Consider the following 24,267-nt stretch of genomic DNA (forward strand, 5'->3'; position numbering starts at 1 on the left):
CCCTGATTTGATTGGTTAGAGGGGCGACCGCGTCGAGTTGCTTTTACAAACTTGAAATTTAAATAGTAGGCTATAGGCTCATATCATCGCTCAAACACATTCATTTGTCTGTCTGTAATCCAAGTTTTTAGGAGTTATTATTAGGCTATCTATTTTAGTTTTGTTCATGTAGGCGCATTGTAGGGTTTGGCTGTTAACTAAGGCAGGTGCACATATAGGCCTATGCTACTCAAATAGGTGTTACATGTCTTAATTAATATGTAATGTGGCTAATATTTAGCCCTACGTCATGTGTTGTGCAGTCATTTTTGCAACTGTAAAAGTTATCTAATGACATTGTGGAAGCCATGGCCTATAGCCTATCTAGGATATATGAAGCTATAAAATAGGGTAGCTATGTCATTAGTCCGACAAAACTGCAAAGGCGGTTATACTTTGGTCTATGTTGTCTCTGACACCCTTGGGTGGGCATAATTCAAAGCAGACACCGGGGAATGTGTTATTCCGACGCGGTCTCTTGTGCCAAGAATGTGAGATAATGAAAATATTTGTCAGATGAAAACTCCACCCAACCTGTCATATCTGAGCCAGAGAAACTCTCAGCTGGGTGGCAGAAAAATGCTGAGGAATCCGTTCTATGACCGCACATGGTTCTGTAAAAAAGCAAGAAAAAAAGCAACAGATCTGCATATAAAAAGGCTTTCATAAAAGTCAAGTCACAGCAGCATTGCAGGCTTGGGCTTACTTAGTGAATTTACAACCATTTAAGGCTACAGCTGCTGTTAATATTGAACAGGAGGATCAAGTTGGTAGGCCTACTTTATTGCATGTTTTTAAATCTGCAAATATTAGTATATGCTCATTATATTTCAGCATTCCAGAACCACAATGTATTTTGCTTTTTTCACTATAGGACTTGAGATGTTCTGTGTGCCTATGCTAAACTTTTGTGCCAAGTGTGCAGGAAGAAATCACATTACACAAACCCTTTGCTAGGGAACTATAAGTTTATTATTAACTGGAATCTAGGTCGACGTAGTTCCCTTTGAAAAATGATACATATTTGTAGATGCTTCATTTTTCCACCTTTGCTTTGAGTTATGCATGATGATAGAATGCTTTTAAGAGTAGCCTATGAAATAGGAAGCAAAAACATAGATAAAGTCACCTGCATGACTGAATGGCAGTGTAGTTTAGGAATATGAGAGTGTTTTTTGGAGAGTGATGGGAGGCTACTGAGAAAGGGCCCTTGCAGGAGCCAGACCTGTCTGCCGGACTGAAAGCCCCTTTCTCCCTCTCTGGACCCATGCTGCTCTCTCTTTATTTCGGCTTCTTTAAATGAGTTTATCACGCTACGAGGGCCTGCGCTGCCAAAATGTAACGTTTTGCCCCCTTTGTCTGTGTGGAGAGCCTCAATTGAGTCTACATTTATTATTTTGACCTTTCGGTAGCCTCAAAGAGGAGCTTCTTTTCGGGCCCTTTCTGCAGACTTTTGTGCTTCCCCGCGGAGTGAGGAGACGAGTTTTTTTCGCCTCCTTTTTAAAGTTTTGTTCCAGGGGCTGACAAGAAAGCAAGCTCCAGGGGAATATTGAATGAAAATAAAAATCAATTAGGCCATGGCCTTGTGGAGATACGGGGCGCCGCCGTGTGAAGATCAGAGAAAAAAAAGGTGCCTGGCAATGATTGGAGGGGCATAAGAAAGCACACACTAACCAAATTTGTTCTGCTGTTTTCTTTGAAGTGAAAATGATCGTTTTATGTGTTCCCGAATATCTTCAGCCAAAAGGTTATGTGCGAGACTAACAGAGATCTGAAAGGCTATTTTGTAGGCATATAGGCCAATATACAGCATCCTATCTATTTTATAGGCATATATAGGCCTATCTACAATAAAACTTGAGTAGCCTACATTTTTTCAGTGTCTTTTTTCGCTATTGAGAGTATGAGATAGTAAATTCCTCTAAAATCATCACTGAGTTAGCCTAAATCTTAAAGGGATAATTATTCACTGACATTTTTGTCAAAAGACTAAGATCTTATAATCAAGCCCATCGGTTATTTGTTGCTGTACAAACATGCGCTGTGCCTTTTATTATTTTAAGTTAAGAAATAAATAATAAATAATTCAATTTTCCTTCCTTCCTAATGAAAAGATGTTCAAATCGTAGACTATTACAAATATCGTGCTGGGTGACAAGTAATCATTTATGTTTCTGTACCTCCCGTGCCTGGTTTCTTTTTTACAGTATTTTAATAACTTCACCTTGCTTATAATTGTCACTTTACATTCAGTGGCACTGGCACCAAATGAAGTGCTCATCTGCATACAATCCGGTGCTTGTCCAGTAACAGTCCCACTGATTTTTTCTTGTCCAGTTTCTGTGCCATTGTGTAAAAGAGCACAAGAGCGCCATCTAGCGGTGTGAAGGACACACTGCTTGAACGCTGAGTGAACTGAATCCAGAGATGTGAGTTTCAGATTTGTAGCTGACCCTATTTACTGAATTGTATATTTCAAAGAGCCGTTAGAAATCAGCCTTTGAAACCAGGATATTTCTGAGTTACAAGGTTAATTACATGCAATCCTTCTGTATTATCTAAGTAATGTGTGGTAAGAAACAGCCCAATGTATTTAACAGTGTTAATAAATACAGCAGATACATTTTCCCATTTCCGTTCATGTCTCAGTACTGAAAAGCACTCTAGATATTTATTTGTAAAATGTACAGAGAAATAAGTTCCCTACAAAATGCAGAGAAATGTGAACATTAAAAAGCAAAGTCAATACAAGTCATCAAGAGTGATTCCTCCTATGACACATTGGCAGTGATCAAAGAGTACGAACACCACTGCACTCCAAACCTCAGCAGGTAGAGCTTCACTGTGATAAGACACTCTTGTGCAATCACACAGTACCAAACCCTTTAAACATCTTCTGTGTTTCACTGCAATCAGGATTTTTGCATCATTCAACTTATTGCAGATGAGGAAATTACTCGCTGATATCGGAAACTTCCTGGCCGAGCGCTTGGTCTGCTCTTTTTTTTTTTTTAACTGTCCTGGAAACTGGCCTTCCTCTTCTCCACAAAAGCTGTCATGCCTTCTTTCTGATCACCCTGCAGGCAGACACACACACACACACACACACACACACACACACACACACACACACACACACACACACACACACACACACACACACACACACACACACACACAGTTAAAATTAGAGCCAACCCCCCTTACTTGCTATCAGATTGGCTTTTCTACTCACTGTAGCAAAGGTAGAGTGGAATAAGCGCTTCTCAAAATGATTACCCTCAGCCAAAGTCATTTCAAAAGCTGCAATCACAAGAAGGAACAAATCAGACACAATTTAAACTTATTCCATTTAGTAGGTTTAAGGATATTCAAAATTAGTAGAAAACTACTTTACATACCTGCGTTAACAGCCTCTTTAGCCATAGCAGAGACCAGTTTGGAGTTGGCAGCAATTTTCTCGCCACATTTAACAGCTTCAGATACCAACTGGTCCACCGGATAAACTTTACTCACCAAACCTGGGAAATAAGAAAAGCTACTCAATCAGGTGTAACAAAAATATGAAGAGATGTCAGTTAATTAGGTACACTGGTATAATCTAATGTGAGAAGCGCAGATCCCATCTAAAGTCAAGTGCATGTAAAAAGTTTAGCATCTCTGTTACCCAGTGGTGGAAGATGTGTTCAGATCCTTTACTTGAGTAAATACTCCGTTACAAGTAGAAGTACTTCACACAAAATCCTAAAAGTATCGTAGTATTATCAGCTTCAAGATTAACTTAATATATCAAAAGTGAAAGTACTCATTCTAGAGAAAAATGTCCCCTATTATTATACATTACATTATTAGTTTGTTATTGATGTTCCAGTGTTTAAGGAACTGTTGTATGTGGTCTATGTGGAGCTAGGTTGAACTACTTTATATACAGACAGGCAGTTTAGTCCAGTGGCTCCCAACATAGGGGTTGGGCCCCTTCTAGTGAGTCACAAGAGAAATCTGAGGGGTCATGAGATGATTAATTTAACAGTAAAGGAGAAACAACAAAGTTCTGCTTCACAAATTTTGTATTGCTTTTTCTCTTATCTTAGTTTGGATCATTATACCCCTTTGGACCTACAATCAATTATTTAAATGAAGCCATCTGAAAAGTTCACAGTGGAAATGTCTTTTTGGTGGAACTGCTAACAACTCCGACATCTGAAATCTGGCCGCGAGTAGACACAAGTGGTCACACGGCTATCATCTTTAACAATGCATATTTTCTAAGATTATCATATATGTTTTATGTAGAATCTTAATCTGTATAGTAACTAGTAATTACACCAGTCAAATAAACGCAGTGGAATAAAAAGTGCTAACTCATTTGCAGCACTTGAGTAAATGTGCGTTCCAACACTGCTGTTACCTGATTGTTTGGCATCTTGCGCATTAATTCTGTCTCCTGTAAGTATCATCTCCATAGCCAGGGATTTGCCCACCGCACGGGTCAGTCGCTGGGTGCCACCCGCCCCTGCAGGTAGACAGATATCATGAACTCCGAAAGCAAGAATCTGGTAACCTTTGTATAAGGAAGTCAAGTCTGAACAGGAAGTAAAGTAGATACTAATGAGTCTTTACCAGGAATGGTCCCCAACAGGATCTCTGGTTGGCCGAACTGCGCCTTCTCTCCGGCGTAGATTATGTCACACATCATCGCCAGCTCACAGCCCCCACCCAGCTGAAACAGAAGTACGTACAGTATGAAATACAGAAACCATTGTACAGCGACTAGTCTCACTCTTCATCGTTTCATATCCCGTTTACATTTTGTGCACCCTGAACTGACAAATACTGGATAAACAGTGTTAAAAGCTACACTATATGGTCACAAGTGTGTGTGGACACCCCTGTCTTTTTGGTCTAGAGCTGTTTTCATGGTTTGGGTAAGCATTCAGTCAGGGTAATGAAGGTGTACCAATGTGGCCAAAACTAGAAGTTGTTCAATCATATCTAGGCATTATGCAGATAAATGATGCTTTATGAAAAAATAAAGTGTGGGAGATAAAAGAAAAAAAGATGAGAGAGACAGAAGAGAGATGAAATGGGGGAACTAGAAGAACATGTTAAATATTAAAAGTTTAAAGGAAAGAAATGACAATAGTCAATAGGGGGACGACAACCTGGCCGGTGACCTTTGAGCAGAAATGGTGCACAGTGGAAAAGTTCATTTATTATGGTATTATACATTTGTGCACCTACTAATTTGCTAAATTACTCTCATTATGAGTACCGAGTTCAATTTTATTTTTGTTTTGATTTGTTTCTGGAACATCTGGTAGGTGTTTTCTTTCTTCTTCTTACTCCTTTCCATATTTGGTTTCTTGCTTCAAAAGTTTTTTATTGTCATTTAAATGTAATGTTTGCATATTGTTTTCTTTATTTGTTGGAAATCCCACCACCTCGCTTCAGTGAAAAAATTCATAAATAAATAAAATAAAAAATAGACACTCACAGCAAATCCATTGACAGCTGCAATTACAGGCTTCTTTGATTGGGATACTCTCTTCCAGTGAGCCAGGAAGTCTGTCCTGTAACACTCCTGGAAAGTCTTATTCTGCATCTCTTTAATGTCCGCTCCCGCTGAAAAACACAAAAGTTGAGCTCACTACTGATATATCATTGTAAACAAACCCAGAAAAACACACTCAGTTCCCTCACCAGCAAAGGCTCTGTCGCTGCCGGTGATTACAATAGCTCCGACTTCGCCGTCAGCTTCAAAGACATCCAGGGCTTGCCTCAACTCCCTCATCAGCCCATCACACAAAGCGTTGAGAGCTTTGGGCCGGTTCAACTGGATGAAACCCACATCACTCTTCTCACCTCGCTTTTCCACCAAAATATACTCATACTGACCACCTGCATGAAGAGAGAACCAACACTGATGGTCAGATAAGACTTTTGTGCGTTCAGCATCAAGGGTTTCTGCAGGGTTCCCAACGTTAGATTTGAATACCCGTTTCACTGTTAATGCGGGCCAAAGTATGAAACAGTGATGGAAAACCAGTAGGGACGACATGGCCTAAAGTACATCACTTTTTTCCAGTACTCCCAACCGTATAACAATAATGCAACATAGGGCTGGGCAATATATCAATATTATATCGATATCGAGATATGAGACTAGATATCGTCTTAGATTTTGAAAATCATAATATCGGGATATGGCATAAGGGTTGTCTTTTTCTGGTTTTAAAGGCTGCATTACAGTAAATTAATGTAATTTTCTTCACTTACCAGACTGTTCTAGGTGTTTTATTATTTGCCTTTACCCACTTTGTCATTATATCCACATTATTGATGATTATTTATCTAAAATCTAATTGTGAAAACATTTTGTTAAAGCAAAAATTGTCAAGCCTACAATATCATCGCAATGTCGACATCAAGGTATTTGGTCAGGAATATCGTGATATCTGATTTTCTCCATATCGCCCAGCTCTAATGCAACACATGACCATTAAAAAGTGTAACATAATAAAAACTTTATTATTACAGACCCTATTATCATCCCCTCCATTCATGACATCCACAAACGGCTACTGCTTTTATTTTTTTCTCCTATGTACTGTACTGCACTGTACAGATGAATGACAATAAAGTCTCTCTTATCTTTTAGAAGCTGTAAATCACTGCAAAAATCACCCTGATTGCTGTCACATCTGTGGAGCAGCTCCATGATTTGTCTCTGGTCTGAAATCATCACTGCTGTCTGATGTAACTCATTGTTTTATGATGACATTTTTCACGTATTATCATTACTTTCTATTATACATGTGTGGACCCACAAATTAATCTGGGAAGTTATAGAAATAACACCTGTAAATTCCATTTTAGGGTGGACTTTCCCTTTACGCGTTAAGGGTCCTCAGGTCAATAACATGTTAAGAATGATGATCTTGGCAATTAAGACTGTAAGTGTTTGAAAAATTTCTCATGTACCGGTGATATATTTGACATAATATGTACTACACTTTTCGACTTTTTATTTATTTATTTACTACATATATGTTTCTCTGTATATGCACCTCTGGTATTGACTATTTGTATATGTACATACTGGCGATGTACCTATGTAAACAAAAATATATATATAAAAAGAATGATGATCTTCCATTAAAGCCACTCAGGCGTTTTGCGGTGCAAATAACAGAAACAGATGAATTAAAGAACTAGCAGAGCTAGCAGCCTGCTGCACATATGCGTCGCACATTCAGTGACGCAGGTTTCTTGACATTGTGGCAGCCGCAGGGCCACTTGTTCATGCTGCAAAAAAATAAACAGTACAGGAGAGAACAGGTTTTAAAACACACACCTGAGCTGTAGAGGCGGCACGCAGACAGAATAGCCGGCGCTGCTCTGGGGGACTTCAGGAGCGAAGCAGCACTTCTGCAGAGGAAAGCCATGACAGCGACGACGACAGCAATTGTTGTTGTCAATGTCGCCGGAAGCTCTTTCCGCTCGCGTCTTCTTCTTTGTTGGTGTTTTTCACGAAGTAAACGAACTCGAGTTACCGCCACCTTTTGTCTGCGGTGGGCAGAGCAGGGTGTTAAGCTTCTATCTTATTGTTCAATTCTCCCACTTTTAATGAAATCAAATGTGCTTTATTCATATAAAAGAATGATCTGTATTGTCATTAGAACTCCCTTTTCAATCTCCGAGAGACACCAAACACAACACCCCTAGCAACATTGCATCAAGATAACCTGATTGTCGTACAAAGCAGATGGATAATTTAATCAGTCAGCACATTTAAAAAAAACTAGCTCTTATTCCAAAATAAGATTCCTAATAAGAAGCTTGTTTTACCTAGTTTGCCAGATTTGCGTGACCGCGCTGCGCGTTCTCGCAGTCATCTGCATGAACGAGCCTGCATCGTCCGTAACAATCCCTTTTCATCTTTCCTCGGGTGCCAAAACATAAGGAAGAATAAAAAAACAACAACACAGAGATAAGGTAGGCACCAAACATGAGGATATACTGGTTAACATGGACGTGAGTGAGTATGCATACAATGCATTTCTTTTTTAATGGTGGTGCGATTCCTCAGGCTACAGTAGCGTACAGGCTAATTTATGAGAACACAGTGAGATGAACATCATGCATGCATGCATTTGTAAAACGTTTTATTGGTATCTTCGTATGTATAATATTGAAAACATGTTGTAGGCTACATTTATAGTTAATGGCCCAGTTACCTACTAAAGCTCAATAATGCTTTTTTAAATGATGACCTATTACTAACAAACATGCCATCTTTTGCATTCTTCATCAATAGACAGAATGTTATTTTATGTAGGCTACTGTATATGAACAGCAATGTTCTCTAGTGAGAATTTTATTTTTAAACTGACCTACTGTAATGAAGAGGGGCAGTCTGCAACACAGAAATGTCTTTAGAAAGACAACACTGAACACTGCAAGGACATCTCACATTTGTTGATCAGTTGTGTAATCTGAGTTCTTCAATGCTGTTAGTGTATTATGTCACACCAGATTAGGGTAATGCATTTTATACAGAATTGATTAGTGAGCATTGGCTGCAGCTTTTTGCTGAAATGTTCTACCAACCAAAATCAAAAGAGAATTCTTTGTTTTACAGCTACATACTCTGGGTCATTTCTCAATTTCACACTTTAAAGGTGCAGCGTAACCACCACAAGTAGGTCTAAATGTGCTTCTTTGCTCCATTATGTATTCTACCTGCACAGATGTCAGGAATGAACCAGGTAGTAGCAACATGCTGGACCTGCCTCTTGCTATCTGCTTTCCTGTGTGAGCCGGTGCTATCCAAGGGCGGTCGTGGAGGGTCCCGGGGCTCCTCTCGAGGCTCCCACTCCCGCAGCTCCACAGCAGGGAGTTACCGGGGAGGAGGCGCCTATGGTGGGACTCGCTCTCGCGTCAGGGTGGCAGGGCGGTCGTCCGCAGTGAGGGTGGCAAGTGCAGCAGCAGCAGGGGCAGCAGTAGCAGTAGCGTTAACAGCGGATAAATGGTACGCCTCTGCCTACCGCGGCAGCAAAGCCGACAACTCAGAAGAAGAGCTGGATTACTACAACAGGACCAATTACTTTGATGCACAAATGTCAGGCTCAACTCAAAATGGATCATCTCTCTCCCAACTGGTTTCTATCATTATTGCAACATTTTCCTCAAAATATGGACTTTTACTGGATAGTATACTGTAGATACAGCTTTTTTTCTGATTCCATCTAAGACTGAGCTTCTGCCCTGGATCTGAATATAATGTGCAGGACTGGCTGGAACCTGCAGTGGGAAGACAAGTTAGAGGTGCAACACAGTGGTGGAAGGACACAGAAATTACAAAAAACATCACTGTACTGTATGTTTTTAGACATATAATCATCTATACCAACAGATAAATACACATTATCAACACAGTATTCAATGTGATATTTCACCTCGCCTTTGTCAAATCTGTCAGTGTGTGTGACAGAAACTGAGCCCGAACACAATAATAATTAGCTTCCTTCCCTAAAGCTTGATTCCTAGATAACTGTGAAAATGTTTTATCAGAAAAATCAATAACCTTCATAAAGTATTATCAAATTGCAGACTGCCAATTTTAATAGTACTGTCAAACGTAATTGTATCTTGAAAATCTAATAACATGCACAAAAAGTGCAAAGTGAATGACCAGCATCACTGCTCTGTAAATCATATGTTAGCAGACTTGGGTCTAAATATAAAGCCTGAACCTGCAGGAGTTTATGTATAACACTGAAGTCATTCCATAATGTTTCTAAAGAGTCAAAGCATCAAGTTGGCACTAGCATTAGACTGTCCCTGAAATTAAACTGCCACGTGTAATTTTTTAAATATTCTTAAATTGGACTTTTTAACCTCAACCAACATGCTTTTTTTTTTTTTCATTCTTTCTGCAAAACTTAATTTAAAGACTGAATTCAAAGATCTATTTATGGAGCTAGTCAAGTCAATTATATTTATATAGCCCAATATCACAAATTGCAAATTTGCCACAGGGGGCTTTACAATCCATACAACATAGGACAGCCTCTGTCCTTTTTGAACGTAGTTGTACAGCAGTCACTGGTGTGGCCATAAAGATGATTATCTACAATAAGACAAGGCAAATAAATGACAATATTGTGCGTTGGGAGAGCTAAACAGATTTTCCACAATCATCTTGAATTTCTGTGCAATTCATACCCTTTTATAACTGAAATTGAGCTATTTCATTTCTCAGACCTGTGTATGAACTACATCATGGCTGAGAGGGACACTAGAAAACAAACTGCTGCTCTCACTGTTATTTATGTCTCTGATGGTCTGTCTATCATCCCACAAAAGCTTTTTACCTGCAGTAGACACTCAGGAGTAACAGACTGTTCCATATGAATAAGTGCACTCTTATGATATGATACAACACTTATGTACATAATAAATGAAGAGGTTAACACTGTCTTTATGCTAATAAAAATCCTGTTTACACCATATCAGATATCTGCCTCGTGTATTCCAAAAGCAAAGCTGAGAAAATTCTGTACCTGAATCAAATTAAAGTCTTTTATTTGCAAAGGATACAGCGCTTAGATACATCATCCATAAACAAAACAGACTGCATCATGTCCCCAAAATGTCTTCTAGGTTGAGGGCAAACTGGTAAATCCCAGAAACTCTGGTTGTCTTTATTATAATGGCTCAGGTCAGTCCAGCATTACTTGTCCCAGCTCTCCTTTCCTGAAGGTTCTTATGAAATCGTAAGCTGCTGCTGTGTAGTTTGGGACAGTGATGGTGATGTTCCCTGAGGAAGACGAGGAACAAACATTTTCTTCATAGGACTATCTTTAAGACGTTAATATGATAGTGAGTATGATAGTGATCACACGTCAAACTGTTGGCAAGAATAGGCGTATTTCAAAATGTCGTACTATTCCTTTAACTCAATTAAACTAAGAGGTAGATCGTGAATAATACTGTGTGTAGCAGGAGTTTCTGTAGAATTAGTGCTTTCTTACCCACTCCAGTAATGGCTTTGACCCGTTGCGTCTTTCCAAGTTTTACAGCAATGCGTTTGAGGACATGCTGGATGTCATCGCTCGGCTCTTGGAGGTCGTATTTCTCCACATAACTGCACGCGCGCGCGCGCACACACACACACACACACACACACACACACACACACACACACACACTTCAGTAATGTCAAGCAAAAGGAATACACTGACCATATTTTAAAGTTCAGTCAATCATACCTGAACTTTCCAAGCCTGTTCAGAGAATAGAGTAAGTAGTCAGCTATAATGTCTTCACCCACTAAATGGTCCAGAATAGTTCCTGGAGAAGTAAAGAAAAATATCAAAATATTTGTTGAGCACATTTGAAAATGTGACAGCAATTCCACTGAATACAGTACATTATTATGTTGGGAAAAACTAATAATAATCCTGTTCTGCTCACCACATAAAGCCAGCTTCATCCCCGTTTCAACACTCTCAATCTTAGGAGGCAAGACTCCTGGTGTGTCTAACAGATGCATTATGGGTCGCTCACACACCTGAGGACAAAGACAGCTACAAATACTGTGCAGATGGGCACACAATGAACCCATGAACAAACACACACAACCCTCCCTCCCTTACTTACACACACACACACACACACACACACACACACACACACACACACACACACACACACACACACGACACCCACCTGAATTTTAGTCAGGACCGCTTTAGTTATACCTGGCTCCCCACCTACTCGTGATGCACGACCTGGAAATTTGTGTATATAATATTTATTACTGAGAAGTTGATCATACTGAATCAATGTCCAACAACTATCATACTTTATTATACAAACCTTTTTTCAAGTTTGTTCTTCTCAATGAGTTAATAAGAGATGACTTCCCCACATTAGGTACTCCAATCACCATCAGGCAATAATTTGTATTCTGAAAATTTTACATGACAAGGTTAGAGCATGGCCAACATATTTGCCATGTGCATGTTATAGGCCTCCCTTTATTTACCTTAAAATGTGAATAGTGAGAAAAATATAATGAACCTAAAAGTGGAAATAAATGGGACCAAGTGGAGTCAGCTCCAACGAGGCAATAGAAAATACACTTTAGAGTCACAATAAAACAGCATTTTAGTAAGCATTAATTAATAGCTCTGTGAGTGTTATCTCTGTAATTGTGTGGTATTTTTAAGATGCAGTATGTCGCTGATATATCTCATGTAGCTTATTGCAAATATGTTTGTATTGGTGTATATGTTGGGTGATAGGTAAGCATACCTCATCTCTGTTAAAGCGTGGTTTGCTCTCAATAATTTCCACCACCAGTGGCACTAACTACAGAAAAAACAGGAATCATTTGCACATTAATGCTCATACTTTTTTTTAAATTTCATATCAGCTGAGGACAAACTGCAAACAGTCAAATGTTTAGTATCCAGTGATGACCTTTACCTTTTTGATGTTGTCATCTCTCTGCTTTAAACAGTCTGTGAAGAGAACATTCCTCACCCCGTTTTTTTCTAGCTTCTTCAGGATTCTCTGCAGGGCAAATGTAAAGACATAATTTTGTGTTAGTGATTTTGAACAGCTGATGACATGAGTCTGCGAAAAATAGCAGCAAGAATTTTGACCTGCTTGTTGGACAGATCAGAAAGGTCCATCTTGTTGAGAATTAGCAGGTGGGGTCGGACATCTAGAGTCTCCTGAAACGCAGGGTTTCTTCCAGAAAAGGGGATGTCCTTAATGTTAAAGAAAATCAAACAGTTCTCATTTTACCTCTGCAGTAATAAGAGGTAAAATGCTAGGATTTTTTAAATGAAGTAAATAAAAAAGATAATCTAATGATCCTTGTGTCCCTCCTATGGCTTCTGATCTACAAGTGTTTTTCTTTAGGTTGTACCAAGGTCAGGATTTAATCACAAATGTGAATGTTTCTCTGATGCCAGGGCTACTATCCTCTATAAAGCTTCTGTGAAGATTCTGGCACCAATAACAGTTATAGCTTTTAAAACTTTTAGAAATGTGCTTTAAAGTGGTTCTTTTGTCATTTTAAAGTCTTAGTTCAGAGTACCTCACTAGTTGTGGTTAGATATTATTATTAAAACAGCAGGTAATCTTCTGGTACTACCAGCAGATAAATAATACTAATGATATGATTACATAACCAGTATTCATTTACATCGGTTATAAAAAAAGAAAAGAAAAAAGACGGCACTCAGCGCTGCTATATTCTGACGTTAATGCAGTGAAGAAAAAGGATATTCTGGCATCATGGATTTCTATGACGCAGTCCACACTCTTCAGGCTGGCTCTCATCTGCTTGAGTCCTGCAAACGGTCAGGTGAAACTACTATTACAGCGATTATGTGACCACTAACGTATACAAGACTGCTTGCTTTACACACGGGACAAACATTTATGTTCCAATTGCATACATGTGACATAACTTAACTTAGACTTAACTTTTTAAGCAAAGCTGTTACCTTTAGCCATGTGTCCGGGGAACCAATGAGCCACTTCCCGTGCACCAAAGTCAAAAACGGTCCTGAACTTGCCGACATTACGGAGTACGTGGTACAGTTTCATGGCTGCTGTTCATCTAAATAGGACTACGCCTGGATTCCGTTTGTATTAACGAAAGGCTTATTTTGACCGGCTAGCTACAAAGCAGCTTGCTGTAATGGCCATGTTGATGATGTGCTTCACTGTTTACATGCCGACTCGAAACAACTTTGTTTCCATGTTTGTTCCGGTATAGGCCTTGTTCTTCTTTTATGTTTTCTTTTTTTTGCAGTTTATACGCCAATGGGCGCGTTGCTGCCTTCCGCAGGTAAAAACAATGAATTACTTACTATCCCTTGAATCGTGCAGGAACCTTTGTAATCAGTTGGTGGCTTGTCTTTCACCATTTATTGGCAGATGCCTACCAACGTCAATGTGCATGTACTTTGCTTAGTGTCTCTTTCTGCAGAATATTTTTGGAATACTGATTTTCTGTTTAACAATGATCCCATGACCCAGATGTTATTCAGTCTGGTGTGTCCCAACCATTAATAACATACACTCTATGGTCCCAACATCGACATTGTTCTGTTCTTGATGATAGATGTTAGTTTTTAAAATCTAACATCAATGTGGTGTATTTTGTGTTTGCATTACATTTTTAATACTTTTTTAGATAACATTACATTTTTTTGACATGTTTGTGTCAGTGAGGTCTCACTGGATAGCTTTGGCCTGTAATGTGAATAATATATTAATTCAATGTTCTCCAGTCCAAACACTTTCTATGGCCAAGTATGTTTCACAATATTAAAAAATAAAATGATTAATATTTTGAATTTTGAATAAGTGAAATTGAACTTTATTAAATGTTTACGCATACATGTGGGAATTAATTTAGTCATTGACTTAAGACCTGTTAAAATAATTTATTGTAAAATGTATAATTTATCAATAGATTAATTACAATCAATGCATAAACAATAAATTAGCAAAGCGAAAAGAAGAAAACTGCATAGAATTCAATCATCAGTCTTAAAACAAGACAGTGAAGATCCAAAATCACTACTAATTCTTACAACTGCAATGCTGTTAGACTGATTTGTAAACAGGATTACTGCATGATTTCAAAGTGAATTCCTTATTTTTTCTTTACTAAAAATATACAAAGAGTTCATGCATCAGTTATTTAAAGCATCATCCTTAATGTATTTAATGAAAATATCATTACTCCATTGATCACTCAGTTGCCCATGTCCATTTGTATTTTAATGCACTGAACAACATAAGATCAGCAGTATCACATGTCAGTGGCTGGGGTACTTTCTAAAATGTTAAAGTGCTCATATTATGCTTATTTTCAGGTTCATAACTGTATTTAGAGGTTATATCAGAATAAGTTTACATGGTTTAATTTTCAGAAAACACCATATTTTTGTTGTACTGCACAATGCAGCTCCTCTTTTCACCCTGTGTGTTGAGCTCTCTGTTTTAGCTACAGAGTGAGGCATCTCACTTCTGTTCCATCTTTGTTGGGAGTCGCACATGCACAGTACCTAGGTAAGGACAACTACCCAGTCAGAAGCAGAGCATGAGGGCGTGCCATGCTAGCAGCTAGGTGAGCATTATAACGTGTGTTACAAAGTGACGCACGTTCGTCACGGAAGTAAAGGCTGGACTACAATAGAGCTGTTTGGAGCAGTTTGTGAACAGTGTTTTCTGTTGGAGATGGTAAGTCCCTTTGGGGTGGACTTTGGGCCTTTTCACTTTGTAAACCTATAACATGCACAAAAAATATATATAACACAATAAAGGAAAGTTAAAAAGCCAAAAAGCATAATATGAGCACTTTAAGTGACTGATTTAAATAAAAAAGCAGGCTCCCACACAATCCTCCAAATAAACTCTGAGATCATAGCTTGAAGAAGTTGCAGATTTGAGCCATACATATGATAAATCTCTGTCAAAGTAGTGTTGTTCTTTTAAAGCTTGGACTTGGGTGGCTCCGACGGACTGATGGAGGAGTAGTGAGAGATGAGTCTGTCAGCTTCTCTCCACCCAGTGAGAAGAGCTCCATGGACGGTGGAGTAGTAGCAGGGATGAGTAGCCTCTCCAGCAAACAACACCTGCAGGGGCTGAAACAGACCAAATATTTACAAAAAGTCTTACACATTGGCTAATTATGTATGAGTTGATGGTTATGCTCAGTGCAAACATATGTTAGTTCGAGTATGAACATGTGGGTACTTGTGACTGTGATCCCTTCGTAGGCAGGGGCTCCATCATGTTGTCCAGGTCCTGCGCTGAACAGCCTATACCTGGGTAACTGTATGATCCGCATGTCCAGGGGTCATGAAACCACTGGGAGCGCAGGACTCTCCTAGGGGTGATGGTAGGGTTTCCTAAACACACACAGTTAGTCTGCGAGTGCTGACAGAGATCATTGATCCTGATTTATTTAGACTCACCTGTAAATCTGTGGATGAGTTGTGTGATGGTGTGTGTGACCTCTTGTTCAGACAGTGTCTCCATATACTCTGACTCATGCCCAGCAATCCAGCCACACAAAACATGGCCATACCTGAAAGTTAAACCACAAACAGGACTGCATTAAATTAAAAGATTTATCAGTTATTTTCCATTTAATACAACATGCACAAGGCAAGCAATCATCAGCGTTTGTGGTTGTTGACCTTTCGGTGGGTTTCAGCACAGTGAAGCCACACAACTTCTTTATCCAGGATGTCTGTACATCTGGCACGTGGTCCACCATGACATCCTGAATCATGACAAGAGATGAAACAAACACGCTCGCATGTGTTCAATTTTACTTTGCTAACTAGTGGCCTAAACATCAAACTTTTTTGTGATGTTTGGATGGAGAATAAGACAAAATGGCTACTCTGTCATGGAGAGTAATCCTTAGCCAGTGATCGTGTTAAAAACTGGTCAAAGAACCCCTTATTCTGGGTAATAATGAGGAGGGCAAGGAATTTCTGGTGGCAGATGAAGATGATAAAATCATTTCTATTTGCTTTCTATTTTCATGTCTGTTCAGTTTTTTTTCGTGATAAACACATTTTAGAAAGAGATGTGACTGAGGGAAGCGAGGAGCCATGTTAGCCAATGAAATAATCCCATGTTTAATCCTACTAAATCATAATATTTAAACATAGTTGGAAATGTTGGCCTGCACTCGTTTCTGGGGTGTGGTGCTTGGTGGACGTTACGGGGCACACAGCGCTGGACGGGTGTTTCCCCCCAACACAGACAGAGACTGTATTGGCTATATCTCCATCAAAATCTCGGTTTATTAAAGTATAGTAAAGTATTACTGAGTTTGGTGTGTATACATGTACTTTAGAGTAAACGTAAACCTTTATTTATTGACTACACGTCTCACCTCATCTTCCCACACAAGATGGATTATCTCACAGTCAGCATCCCACCACGGTGAATCAAACTCCACAAATATTTTATTGTTTGTTCCAAAACCTAGTCGCTGGATGGAGTGCAGCTTGTGAAGAGGGAGAAGAGGACGAAACAGTGCTGAATGGTGCTTCTTCAGGTATCCTGATGAAACAGAACAAACCAGAACAAGTTAGGTTTTGTCAATACTGAATAGCTTGAATTTTAACTGGTAAAACTACACCAGAAATTCACATTTTATTATTGATTGTTTAACTGTGATTAATCTGCAGAATAAGAGAGCTGTTATGCTTGAGATTGTACTTAGTGACAGGATTTAGTAATTACAATGTTTATATTAGAAACAGAAACTAAAATCAGTCCTTCCAGAAAAATGCAGTTTTTTTGTGATTGTTGCAGGCAAAAATCCTTGATTATGCGGCACGTTTTCTTAAAAAAATACGATGAAACTGCGGGAACTTGCAAAAACTGCGGTTTCATCATGGCTTCATCGCGGGGTTTGCAGCTTTTCAGTGATGTTCACGTCGCGTAATTACGTCACTTCATAACATTCCCATTGCAACAGGGGAAAATGGCTGCTCTTGTGTGAAGTAAACACAACATTTTTCAACTTTCTGCTAAGATATATGTGACTTTTTTGCAACGAAAATGCGGGGATTATGAAATCATGCAAGCCCTGCATATTTTGCGCGGAAATCGGCAATTTATAGAGCGAAAGTGAGGCCCCCACATAAATATGCGGACTTTGGCTGATTATGCATTGAATTATGCGCATAATCGCGTTTTTCTGGAGGGACTGTAAAATGTGTAAATATTGTTTACAAGCAAATTCACAAATTGACAAATGTAATGCTTAATTACATAATGCTTTTGGCAACAGTAACTGGTTGAGAATGTTAAAGGTCCTGTTAAAAGGTGAGCTGTAGCACAACCCTTAACATTTCATGCACTGAAACAGAAAATAGCAGACTGTGTTTGTGAATGTAGGTGTCTGATTCTACCCAGAGGTACTGTGACAATAACATGATCACAAGCAATCCTCTCCCCATCATCACACTCGATCGTCACAGGGTTTTCTCTCTTCTCTGTGTTGTTCCAGTGGACACAGTGAAGAGCCTGATTGTAGGTCACTAAACCACTGGGAAGCTCCGACATCAAGTTTTTGATAAGACCTTCATAGCCACTGAAAGAAAAAGAAAATGCTGTTTAAGTCAAACAGACACTCACATGTACGCTGAAACAATCAGTTAATTAAAGCTATAGTGCATAGTTTTTGTCTTCCCCCATGAGGAATTCAATGTAAAAATTGTAGTAATGACAACAACACTGTCGGCGTGTCCACATGATACAAGCCTTCCGTGATCACGCACGCGCCCCCACCCCTCCTCCATGCAGTTTCTAGTATGCAAAGAGGACACCGAGGATTAAAAAAAACACGATGGACTCTTCAGAAGCGGTAATCATGCCCTTGGAGTCTCTGGGTGGTGTCCTGGATGGGGATTGCGTTTATTTATTCTATAGTTCTGCTGGGGGACATGTGTGCAACAATGTAGAAACCTGGAGGAGGGTGACAGTGGTGACAGCCTGCCCGATCCAAACATGAGTGGTATTTTGTTATTGGAGTTCTCTGCAACTCATGGATTGGCCATAACAAACACCATGTTCTAGCGTAGGGTGATTCATAAGTGTGCTTGGTATCCGAAGAAAGGAGCTTGGATTAGAGCCACTTCCTTGTTACTGTTGAGGTGATTACTGCATCTGATCAGGATGCCTTCAGGGCGACTCCTTTTGGAGATTTTTCAGAGCACGTCCAACTGGTAGGAGACCCTGGGGTAGACGCAGAACACGCTGTAGGGATAATATATTTAATCTGGCCTGGGAACTCCTGGGAATCCCCCAGGAGAAGCTGGAAAACGTTTCTAAGGAGAGGGACGTCTGGAATACCTTGCTTAGCCAGCTGCCACCAAAACCTGGCCCCGGATAAGCAGAGGAAAATGGATGAATGGACGGAACTTAATTTTATGTCTCTATAAAATAAATAATTGGGGCATCATCTGGTTGGTCAGACAAGCAATTGCAAAACACCACTTTTACTTATAATAAAAGTGGTGATAATAAAACGACTTCATGACATTGATTATAGAAATAATTGTTAGTTGCTGCACTAGATTGTATGTATGCAATGTTGGAATACGAACCCTGGGAATGTACAGTCCAATCCAGGTAGAGTCTTGTATAAGCCATATGCCCCCAGGCCCACCTCATCCATGCTGTGAGAGCCATTAACACAGCACTCCAACTTCAACATGTTACTGATCACACACAGTCGCAGTGATCTGGTGGTTGCATCAATATCTTTCCACTCCTCTGCTGCTCGTCGTTTAGCCTGCCCCAAACAACAAGCAAAAAAAACAACAACTCTTTATTCTAGCAAGATTCAGTTTATTATCAAGAACATCTGAGATATTCCAGCCAATTTAGGCAACATCCAGTATTATTATTATAGCCACAGAGAGAAACATACCTCTGACCGTATGAAATCTCCTACACAAGCCCAAGGTTCTCCTCCTTGACTCTCAAATTCTGAACTCGCATACATCAGCTCAGCAAACATCTCCTGAGCAGGATAGATGTCCTCAGCGTTCAGCTTCTGACCTGCACACGTTACACAACATACAGAATAGAAATTAGGAAAATATCATCAGGTTACAATCAAACTAGAGATGCACCGATTACAACTTTCTAGGCCGATTCCGATTTTCTTTGAGTTAGGCCAGCCGATACTGATTTTAGCCGATTCCGATTTCATTTTTTCTAACCACTTTACAGCACACACAAATATTTATTTTCTATCTTTTCTTTAATAGAAAATGTTACATTTTGCATAGAACATTTTTTAAATAGATAATTGATCGCTATAAAATACAACTATATAAATGACTCCTGGTGTGGGAAATTAACACACATCTAAAGTGCAATGTTACAGAAGAACCATTTCCTTCTTTTCACATCCAATATCCAACTAAACAAATGTGATATATTTAGCAAACTAAACTTCTGTATGTATGAAAACAGGTAATGGCAATAAAATATAAAAATAACAAATAAAAATAAAATAAATATAGCCTTAATGCAGTATAAAGATATTCCTCAAAACAGGTCTGTTTGAACGTCAATAATAACGTTACTTGAAAACAGCGTGTAGTTCCTTTTTTAGCAAGTTTTCTTTATGTGTCATTGTGCATAAATGTGAAAACGCTTTCCAGGTTAGTGGGGGTGCATACCGCTTAAAACCAACATTAAAAACATAGTAATCTTTAAAGAGTTTGGTTTTGTTGTCAAACTGTGTGTAAAATGAGCGGTGACGTTAAATCATCTGTTTCAGGTAACGGAGGTGTCGTGCCAAGGTACTTATCCCCGCCAGGATTTGTATCCCCTGGCTGCGGGAGCGCACGTGCACTCGGAGCGGAGCTTCGGTCCCCCTACAGGTTGTCTCATTGGAACTACAGCTGCAGCTAAAAGTTACATAGTGGAAGACTCGACAGGATTTTCCATAGTAAGGGTCTCATTTATCTACATAAATACGTGTATTTGTCTGTTATATTAAGGCGTCGATTATTATTGTGGATTAATCGACAGTGTTTTCCAAAGTTCCATATTGACATGCTCCTATAGGCCTATCTATGTTAGTCATGCAGGTTAATGAATAATATTTTTTTCCTCGTCTTTGCTAACCCATCCCTCCCTGCCCTCTAACGTGATTTCTTTTTTAGTTTAATTTAGTTTAATATGACTTTTCAATTAACCGCTTTGTTCACCTGTCTGCCATATAAGTTACAGAGGGGATACTTTACCAGTTCACAATAAACAACCTGAGATAATATGGAGATGTCTGCTTTTTTCTGCCAAACTTACATAGGGGATACACAAAATATCAGGCCGTTTTTCACCTGATATTTTGTGTATCCCCTCCCCTAACATGCAAAGGGTCTGTCCTGTCATCATATGTGTTATTTTCTGTCTACCAGATCACAATAAATAACTTGAGATAATATGGAGGTGTCTGCTGTTTTAAAGCAAAAGTTACATAGGGGATACACATTATATCAGGTGAAAAACGTCCCAATATTTTGTGTATCCCCTCTTTAACTTTTGCTTTAAAACAGCATACATCTCCATATTGTCTCAGGTTGTTTATTGTGACCTGGTAGACACAGAAAATAGCACACATGATGGCAGGACAGACCCTTTGCATGTTAGGGGAGGGGATACACGTTATATCAGGTGAAAAAAGGCCTGATATTTTGTGTATCCCCTATATAACTATTGCTAGAAAACAGCAGACATCTCCATATTGTCTCAGGTTGTTTATTGTGACCTGGTAAAGTCAGAAAATAACACACATGATGGCAGGACAGACCCTTTGCATGTTAGGCGAGGGGATACACAAAATATCAGGTGAAAAACGTCCTGATATTTTGTGTATCCCCTCTTTAACTTTTGCTTTAAAACAGCAGGCATCTCCATATTATCTCAAGTTATTTATTGTGACCTGGTAAAGTCAGAAAATAGCACACATGATGACAGGACAGACCATTTGCATAATAGGGGAGGGGGTACAGATTATAGCAGGTGAGAAACGGCCTGATATTTTGTGTATCCCCTCTGTAACTTATATGGCAGACAGGTGAACAAAGCGGTTAATTGAAAAGCCATATTAAACTAAATTAAACTAAAAAAGAAATCACGTTAGAGGGCAGGGAGGGATGGGTTAGCAAAGACGAGGAAAAAAATATTATTCATTAACCTGCATGACTAACATAGATAGGCCTATAGGAGCATGTCAATATGGAACTTTGGAAAACACTGTCGATTAATCCACAATAATAAACGACGCCTTAATATAACAGACAAATACACGTATTTATGTAGATAAATGAGACCCTTACTATGGAAAATCCTGTCGAGTCTTCCACTATGTAACTTTTAGCTGCAGCTGTAGTTCCAATAAGACAACCTGTAGGGGGACCGAAGCTCCGCTCCGAGTGCACGTGCGCTCCCGCAGCCAGGGGATACAAATCCTGGCGGGGATAAGTACCTTGGCACGACACCTCCGTTACCTGAAACAGATGATTTAACGTCACCGCTCATTTTACACACAGTTTAACAACAAAACCAAACTCTTTAAAGATTACTATGTTTTTAATGTTGGTTTTAAGCGGTATGCACCCCCACTAACCTGGAAAGCGTTTTAAACAGTATCGTTAATACAGCGTGTCGGAGGAATACAGCGTCTCTTTTTTTTGTTTTTTTGTTTACAGCGTCTCCTACAGCGGCCAGCGGGGCGTCAGAGGCAGAGGGACCACACAGTGTTTGCTAACGTTAGCTTCTTGTCTCATCTGGGGTCTGATAAAGTCATCAAAGTCAGTGTGCCCAACGCTATTTTCCGATAAACTGTAGCTGTCATATTTCACGGGACCCGCGTGACTGCGGTTTTCATGTTCTAGTTTTTCAGCCTCAGAGGTAGAGAGAGAGAGCGGCTGACTGTTCGAGCCGTGTTTAATTACGACTTTATGACATTTCATAAACGGCTGATTGAGCGGCAGTGCGCCGCTGCTAAATGCACATAGCGAAAACCCTGCATGTGATGTTGCTGTTGCGTGATGTAAATCATGCGGCGCCTGAGTGTATTTGACCGGCATAAAATCGGCATATGTCAGTCTGACCGGCAGATCGCCGGTCATGGCCGATGACGTGAAAATCAGCCAATTCCGGTCACCGGCGGTCAATCGGTGCATCTCTAAATCAAACGCTTACATTACACTGGCTATCATTACATACAATAATGCAAAAGCACTTGTAAGCACAGTTGTAATTCATTTTAGTTTGGTCTATTCTGCTGTCTACAAGACTGACTCCTCAGATACAGTAGTTCAAAAATAATATGAAGGCGACCTGAACTGCTGAAAACGTTTGGAACCCAGGGGGGGTGTCCTCCGACGTCCATGGCCTGGTTCTCTGGGGTGAGGGCCTCTGGATCCAGCAGCCTGTACTGACGGGCAAGACAAAACACTGGGTTCTCCTCGGACGGTCCATGGATCCAGTTTGCTCCTATCTCAACAATGTTATCACCTGCAGTCAGATGGAAAATAGTGTGTGGTTGCAGAGAAGAAAAGAGTTATTATTAATCTGGGTATTGCTTATTGTTTATGACTGAATTAACCCTAATCATCTTTTGTACGTACAATAACAAAACATTTAAAAATTAGGTGAGAAACTATTTGGATCTGTAAGATTTGTTTATGGAATCCAATTTTCCACAGAAACATAGATTAAAAGAGTAGTTGCAAGCAAGACAACAAAAGGTTTATAGCATATCTGCTCCTGTCAGAGCCTGCTGGATCAGACCGTATCACGAAGTACGTTAACGCAAAACTTCCTGCGTGGGAACCATAGACTGTAAAGGTGGGAACGGAGAAGCCATAAACGAAATTACAGTGACCTTTGAGCCTCTGCGAGAAAAAGTGGTTTGATAATTTCTTAAAAACGACTAAAAGATAAATTGCAGTCAAAGTAAATGTTTGCCTCACATAGACTCTCACCCAATCTTCCGGTTTTGATTCTTCCTCCGCTTCTTGCCGTCGCTTCAAGTATCCGCACATGATGAAATCCAGCGTTAGCGAGTCGGTGTGCCGCTGCTATACCTGATATCCCGCATCCTATAATGACTATTTTAGCGTTCACACTCATGAGCGTAGCTGGACCTGCACTATTGCAATATAGACTACTATAGACAGTAAAAGAAAGCTGACTCGGGTAACGGCCCTAGACAGTATATAGAGATAACCGGATGAACTGTCCTTACTTCCTAAAAGAGATCGGCGGTGACTTAAAAACTGTCTTCCGTTTAAGAGTTTCAAAATAAAACTCGTTTCTAGGCTCAAACCGGCTGGAACTGAATTGAGTGTAGCCTAATAATATATTTTTTTATCACTCCATGTTTAATTTGCCGTTTCTTACTTTATTATCAAATTGGCTTATACACAGACTAAACAGTCTGTGCAAGAGTGTAGAATTTGCACATATGAACAACGCATTTTGTTTTGATTTATTTAAAACTGACCAAATTTATATATGTATTTATTGTGAAGGAAAAAAAATGTATGTCTTGTGTTTTGAACAATTGTAGAATAACTTAGTTACTTATCTATGCTTCCGTCAGATGTCAGCCTTTTCTATGGCAGTGTAGCCTAT

At 39.5% G+C, this 24,267-nt stretch overlaps 4 protein-coding genes across 6 annotated transcripts; 1 reads left to right on the forward strand and 3 right to left on the reverse strand.

Moving 5' to 3' along the window:
* Positions 1-2,670: 2,670 nt before the first annotated feature.
* echs1 (enoyl CoA hydratase, short chain, 1, mitochondrial) lies at positions 2,671-7,955 on the reverse strand. The gene is made up of 9 exons (XM_078273044.1): positions 7,888-7,955; positions 7,394-7,605; positions 5,740-5,937; positions 5,534-5,661; positions 4,660-4,759; positions 4,448-4,552; positions 3,441-3,560; positions 3,275-3,342; positions 2,671-3,116 (listed from the first exon to the last, which is right to left on the reverse strand). Exons 1-9 carry the CDS (start codon positions 7,938-7,940, stop codon positions 3,051-3,053), a joined length of 1,050 nt encoding a protein of 349 aa, XP_078129170.1. The 5' UTR covers positions 7,941-7,955; the 3' UTR covers positions 2,671-3,050.
* sprn (shadow of prion protein) lies at positions 7,745-10,558 on the forward strand. Its single transcript, XM_078273047.1, has 2 exons — positions 7,745-8,034; positions 8,790-10,558. The coding sequence occupies exon 2, from the start codon at positions 8,790-8,792 to the stop codon at positions 9,261-9,263; it is 474 nt and encodes a 157-aa protein (XP_078129173.1). The 5' UTR covers positions 7,745-8,034; the 3' UTR covers positions 9,264-10,558.
* A 51-nt stretch (positions 10,559-10,609) lies between these two features.
* mtg1 (mitochondrial ribosome-associated GTPase 1) lies at positions 10,610-13,814 on the reverse strand. 2 transcript variants are annotated; one of them, XM_078273045.1, is made up of 11 exons: positions 13,566-13,814; positions 13,343-13,409; positions 12,714-12,816; positions 12,535-12,621; positions 12,361-12,417; positions 11,923-12,013; positions 11,773-11,834; positions 11,518-11,614; positions 11,313-11,394; positions 11,076-11,188; positions 10,610-10,861 (listed from the first exon to the last, which is right to left on the reverse strand). In XM_078273045.1, exons 1-11 carry the CDS (start codon positions 13,666-13,668, stop codon positions 10,764-10,766), a joined length of 960 nt encoding a protein of 319 aa, XP_078129171.1. In that variant the 5' UTR covers positions 13,669-13,814; the 3' UTR covers positions 10,610-10,763. The 2 variants fall into 2 exon arrangements, with proteins under 2 accessions (XP_078129171.1, XP_078129172.1); XM_078273046.1 differs by having other exon boundaries at positions 13,546-13,636.
* A 684-nt stretch (positions 13,815-14,498) lies between these two features.
* Positions 14,499-23,906, reverse strand: paox (polyamine oxidase). 2 transcript variants are annotated; one of them, XM_078273187.1, is made up of 10 exons: positions 23,616-23,906; positions 22,969-23,145; positions 19,538-19,668; positions 19,212-19,399; positions 18,015-18,196; positions 16,988-17,157; positions 16,278-16,363; positions 16,053-16,165; positions 15,832-15,986; positions 14,499-15,719 (listed from the first exon to the last, which is right to left on the reverse strand). In XM_078273187.1, exons 1-10 carry the CDS (start codon positions 23,761-23,763, stop codon positions 15,567-15,569), a joined length of 1,503 nt encoding a protein of 500 aa, XP_078129313.1. In that variant the 5' UTR covers positions 23,764-23,906; the 3' UTR covers positions 14,499-15,566. The 2 variants fall into 2 exon arrangements, with proteins under 2 accessions (XP_078129313.1, XP_078129312.1); XM_078273186.1 differs by having other exon boundaries at positions 23,604-23,906.
* Between the last annotated feature and the right edge of the window lie 361 nt (positions 23,907-24,267).

Source organism: Sander vitreus, chromosome 17 (genome assembly GCF_031162955.1).
Source record: "Sander vitreus isolate 19-12246 chromosome 17, sanVit1, whole genome shotgun sequence".
NCBI classification, from domain to species: Eukaryota; Metazoa; Chordata; class Actinopteri; order Perciformes; family Percidae; genus Sander; species Sander vitreus.

What these genes read in the sequence shown, in the direction of transcription:
- echs1 (XM_078273044.1), bottom strand. Translation starts at nt 7,940, where the DNA reads ATGCAGATGACTGCGAGAACGCGCAGCGCGGTCACGCAAATCTGGCAA. An exon ending in CCTGTTGGGGACCATTCCTG is followed by an intron (nt 4,553 to 4,659) that starts GTAAAGACTCAT and finishes GTCTACCTGCAG; the next exon opens with GGGCGGGTGGCACCCAGCGA. An exon ending in TCCACTCTACCTTTGCTACA is followed by an intron (nt 3,117 to 3,274) that starts GTGAGTAGAAAA and finishes GTCTGCCTGCAG; the next exon opens with GGTGATCAGAAAGAAGGCAT.
- sprn (XM_078273047.1), top strand. Translation starts at nt 8,790, where the DNA reads ATGTCAGGAATGAACCAGGTAGTAGCAACATGCTGGACCTGCCTCTTG.
- mtg1 (XM_078273045.1), bottom strand. Translation starts at nt 13,668, where the DNA reads ATGAAACTGTACCACGTACTCCGTAATGTCGGCAAGTTCAGGACCGTT. An exon ending in CCCCGGACACATGGCTAAAG is followed by an intron (nt 13,410 to 13,565) that starts GTAACAGCTTTG and finishes GACCGTTTGCAG; the next exon opens with GACTCAAGCAGATGAGAGCC. An exon ending in GAAATCCATGATGCCAGAAT is followed by an intron (nt 12,817 to 13,342) that starts ATCCTTTTTCTT and finishes CATTAAGGACAT; the next exon opens with CCCCTTTTCTGGAAGAAACC.
- paox (XM_078273186.1), bottom strand. Translation starts at nt 23,763, where the DNA reads ATGAGTGTGAACGCTAAAATAGTCATTATAGGATGCGGGATATCAGGT. An exon ending in TATTGTCACAGTACCTCTGG is followed by an intron (nt 17,158 to 18,014) that starts GTAGAATCAGAC and finishes CTGTTTCATCAG; the next exon opens with GATACCTGAAGAAGCACCAT. An exon ending in ATCTTGTGTGGGAAGATGAG is followed by an intron (nt 16,364 to 16,987) that starts GTGAGACGTGTA and finishes GTCATGATTCAG; the next exon opens with GATGTCATGGTGGACCACGT.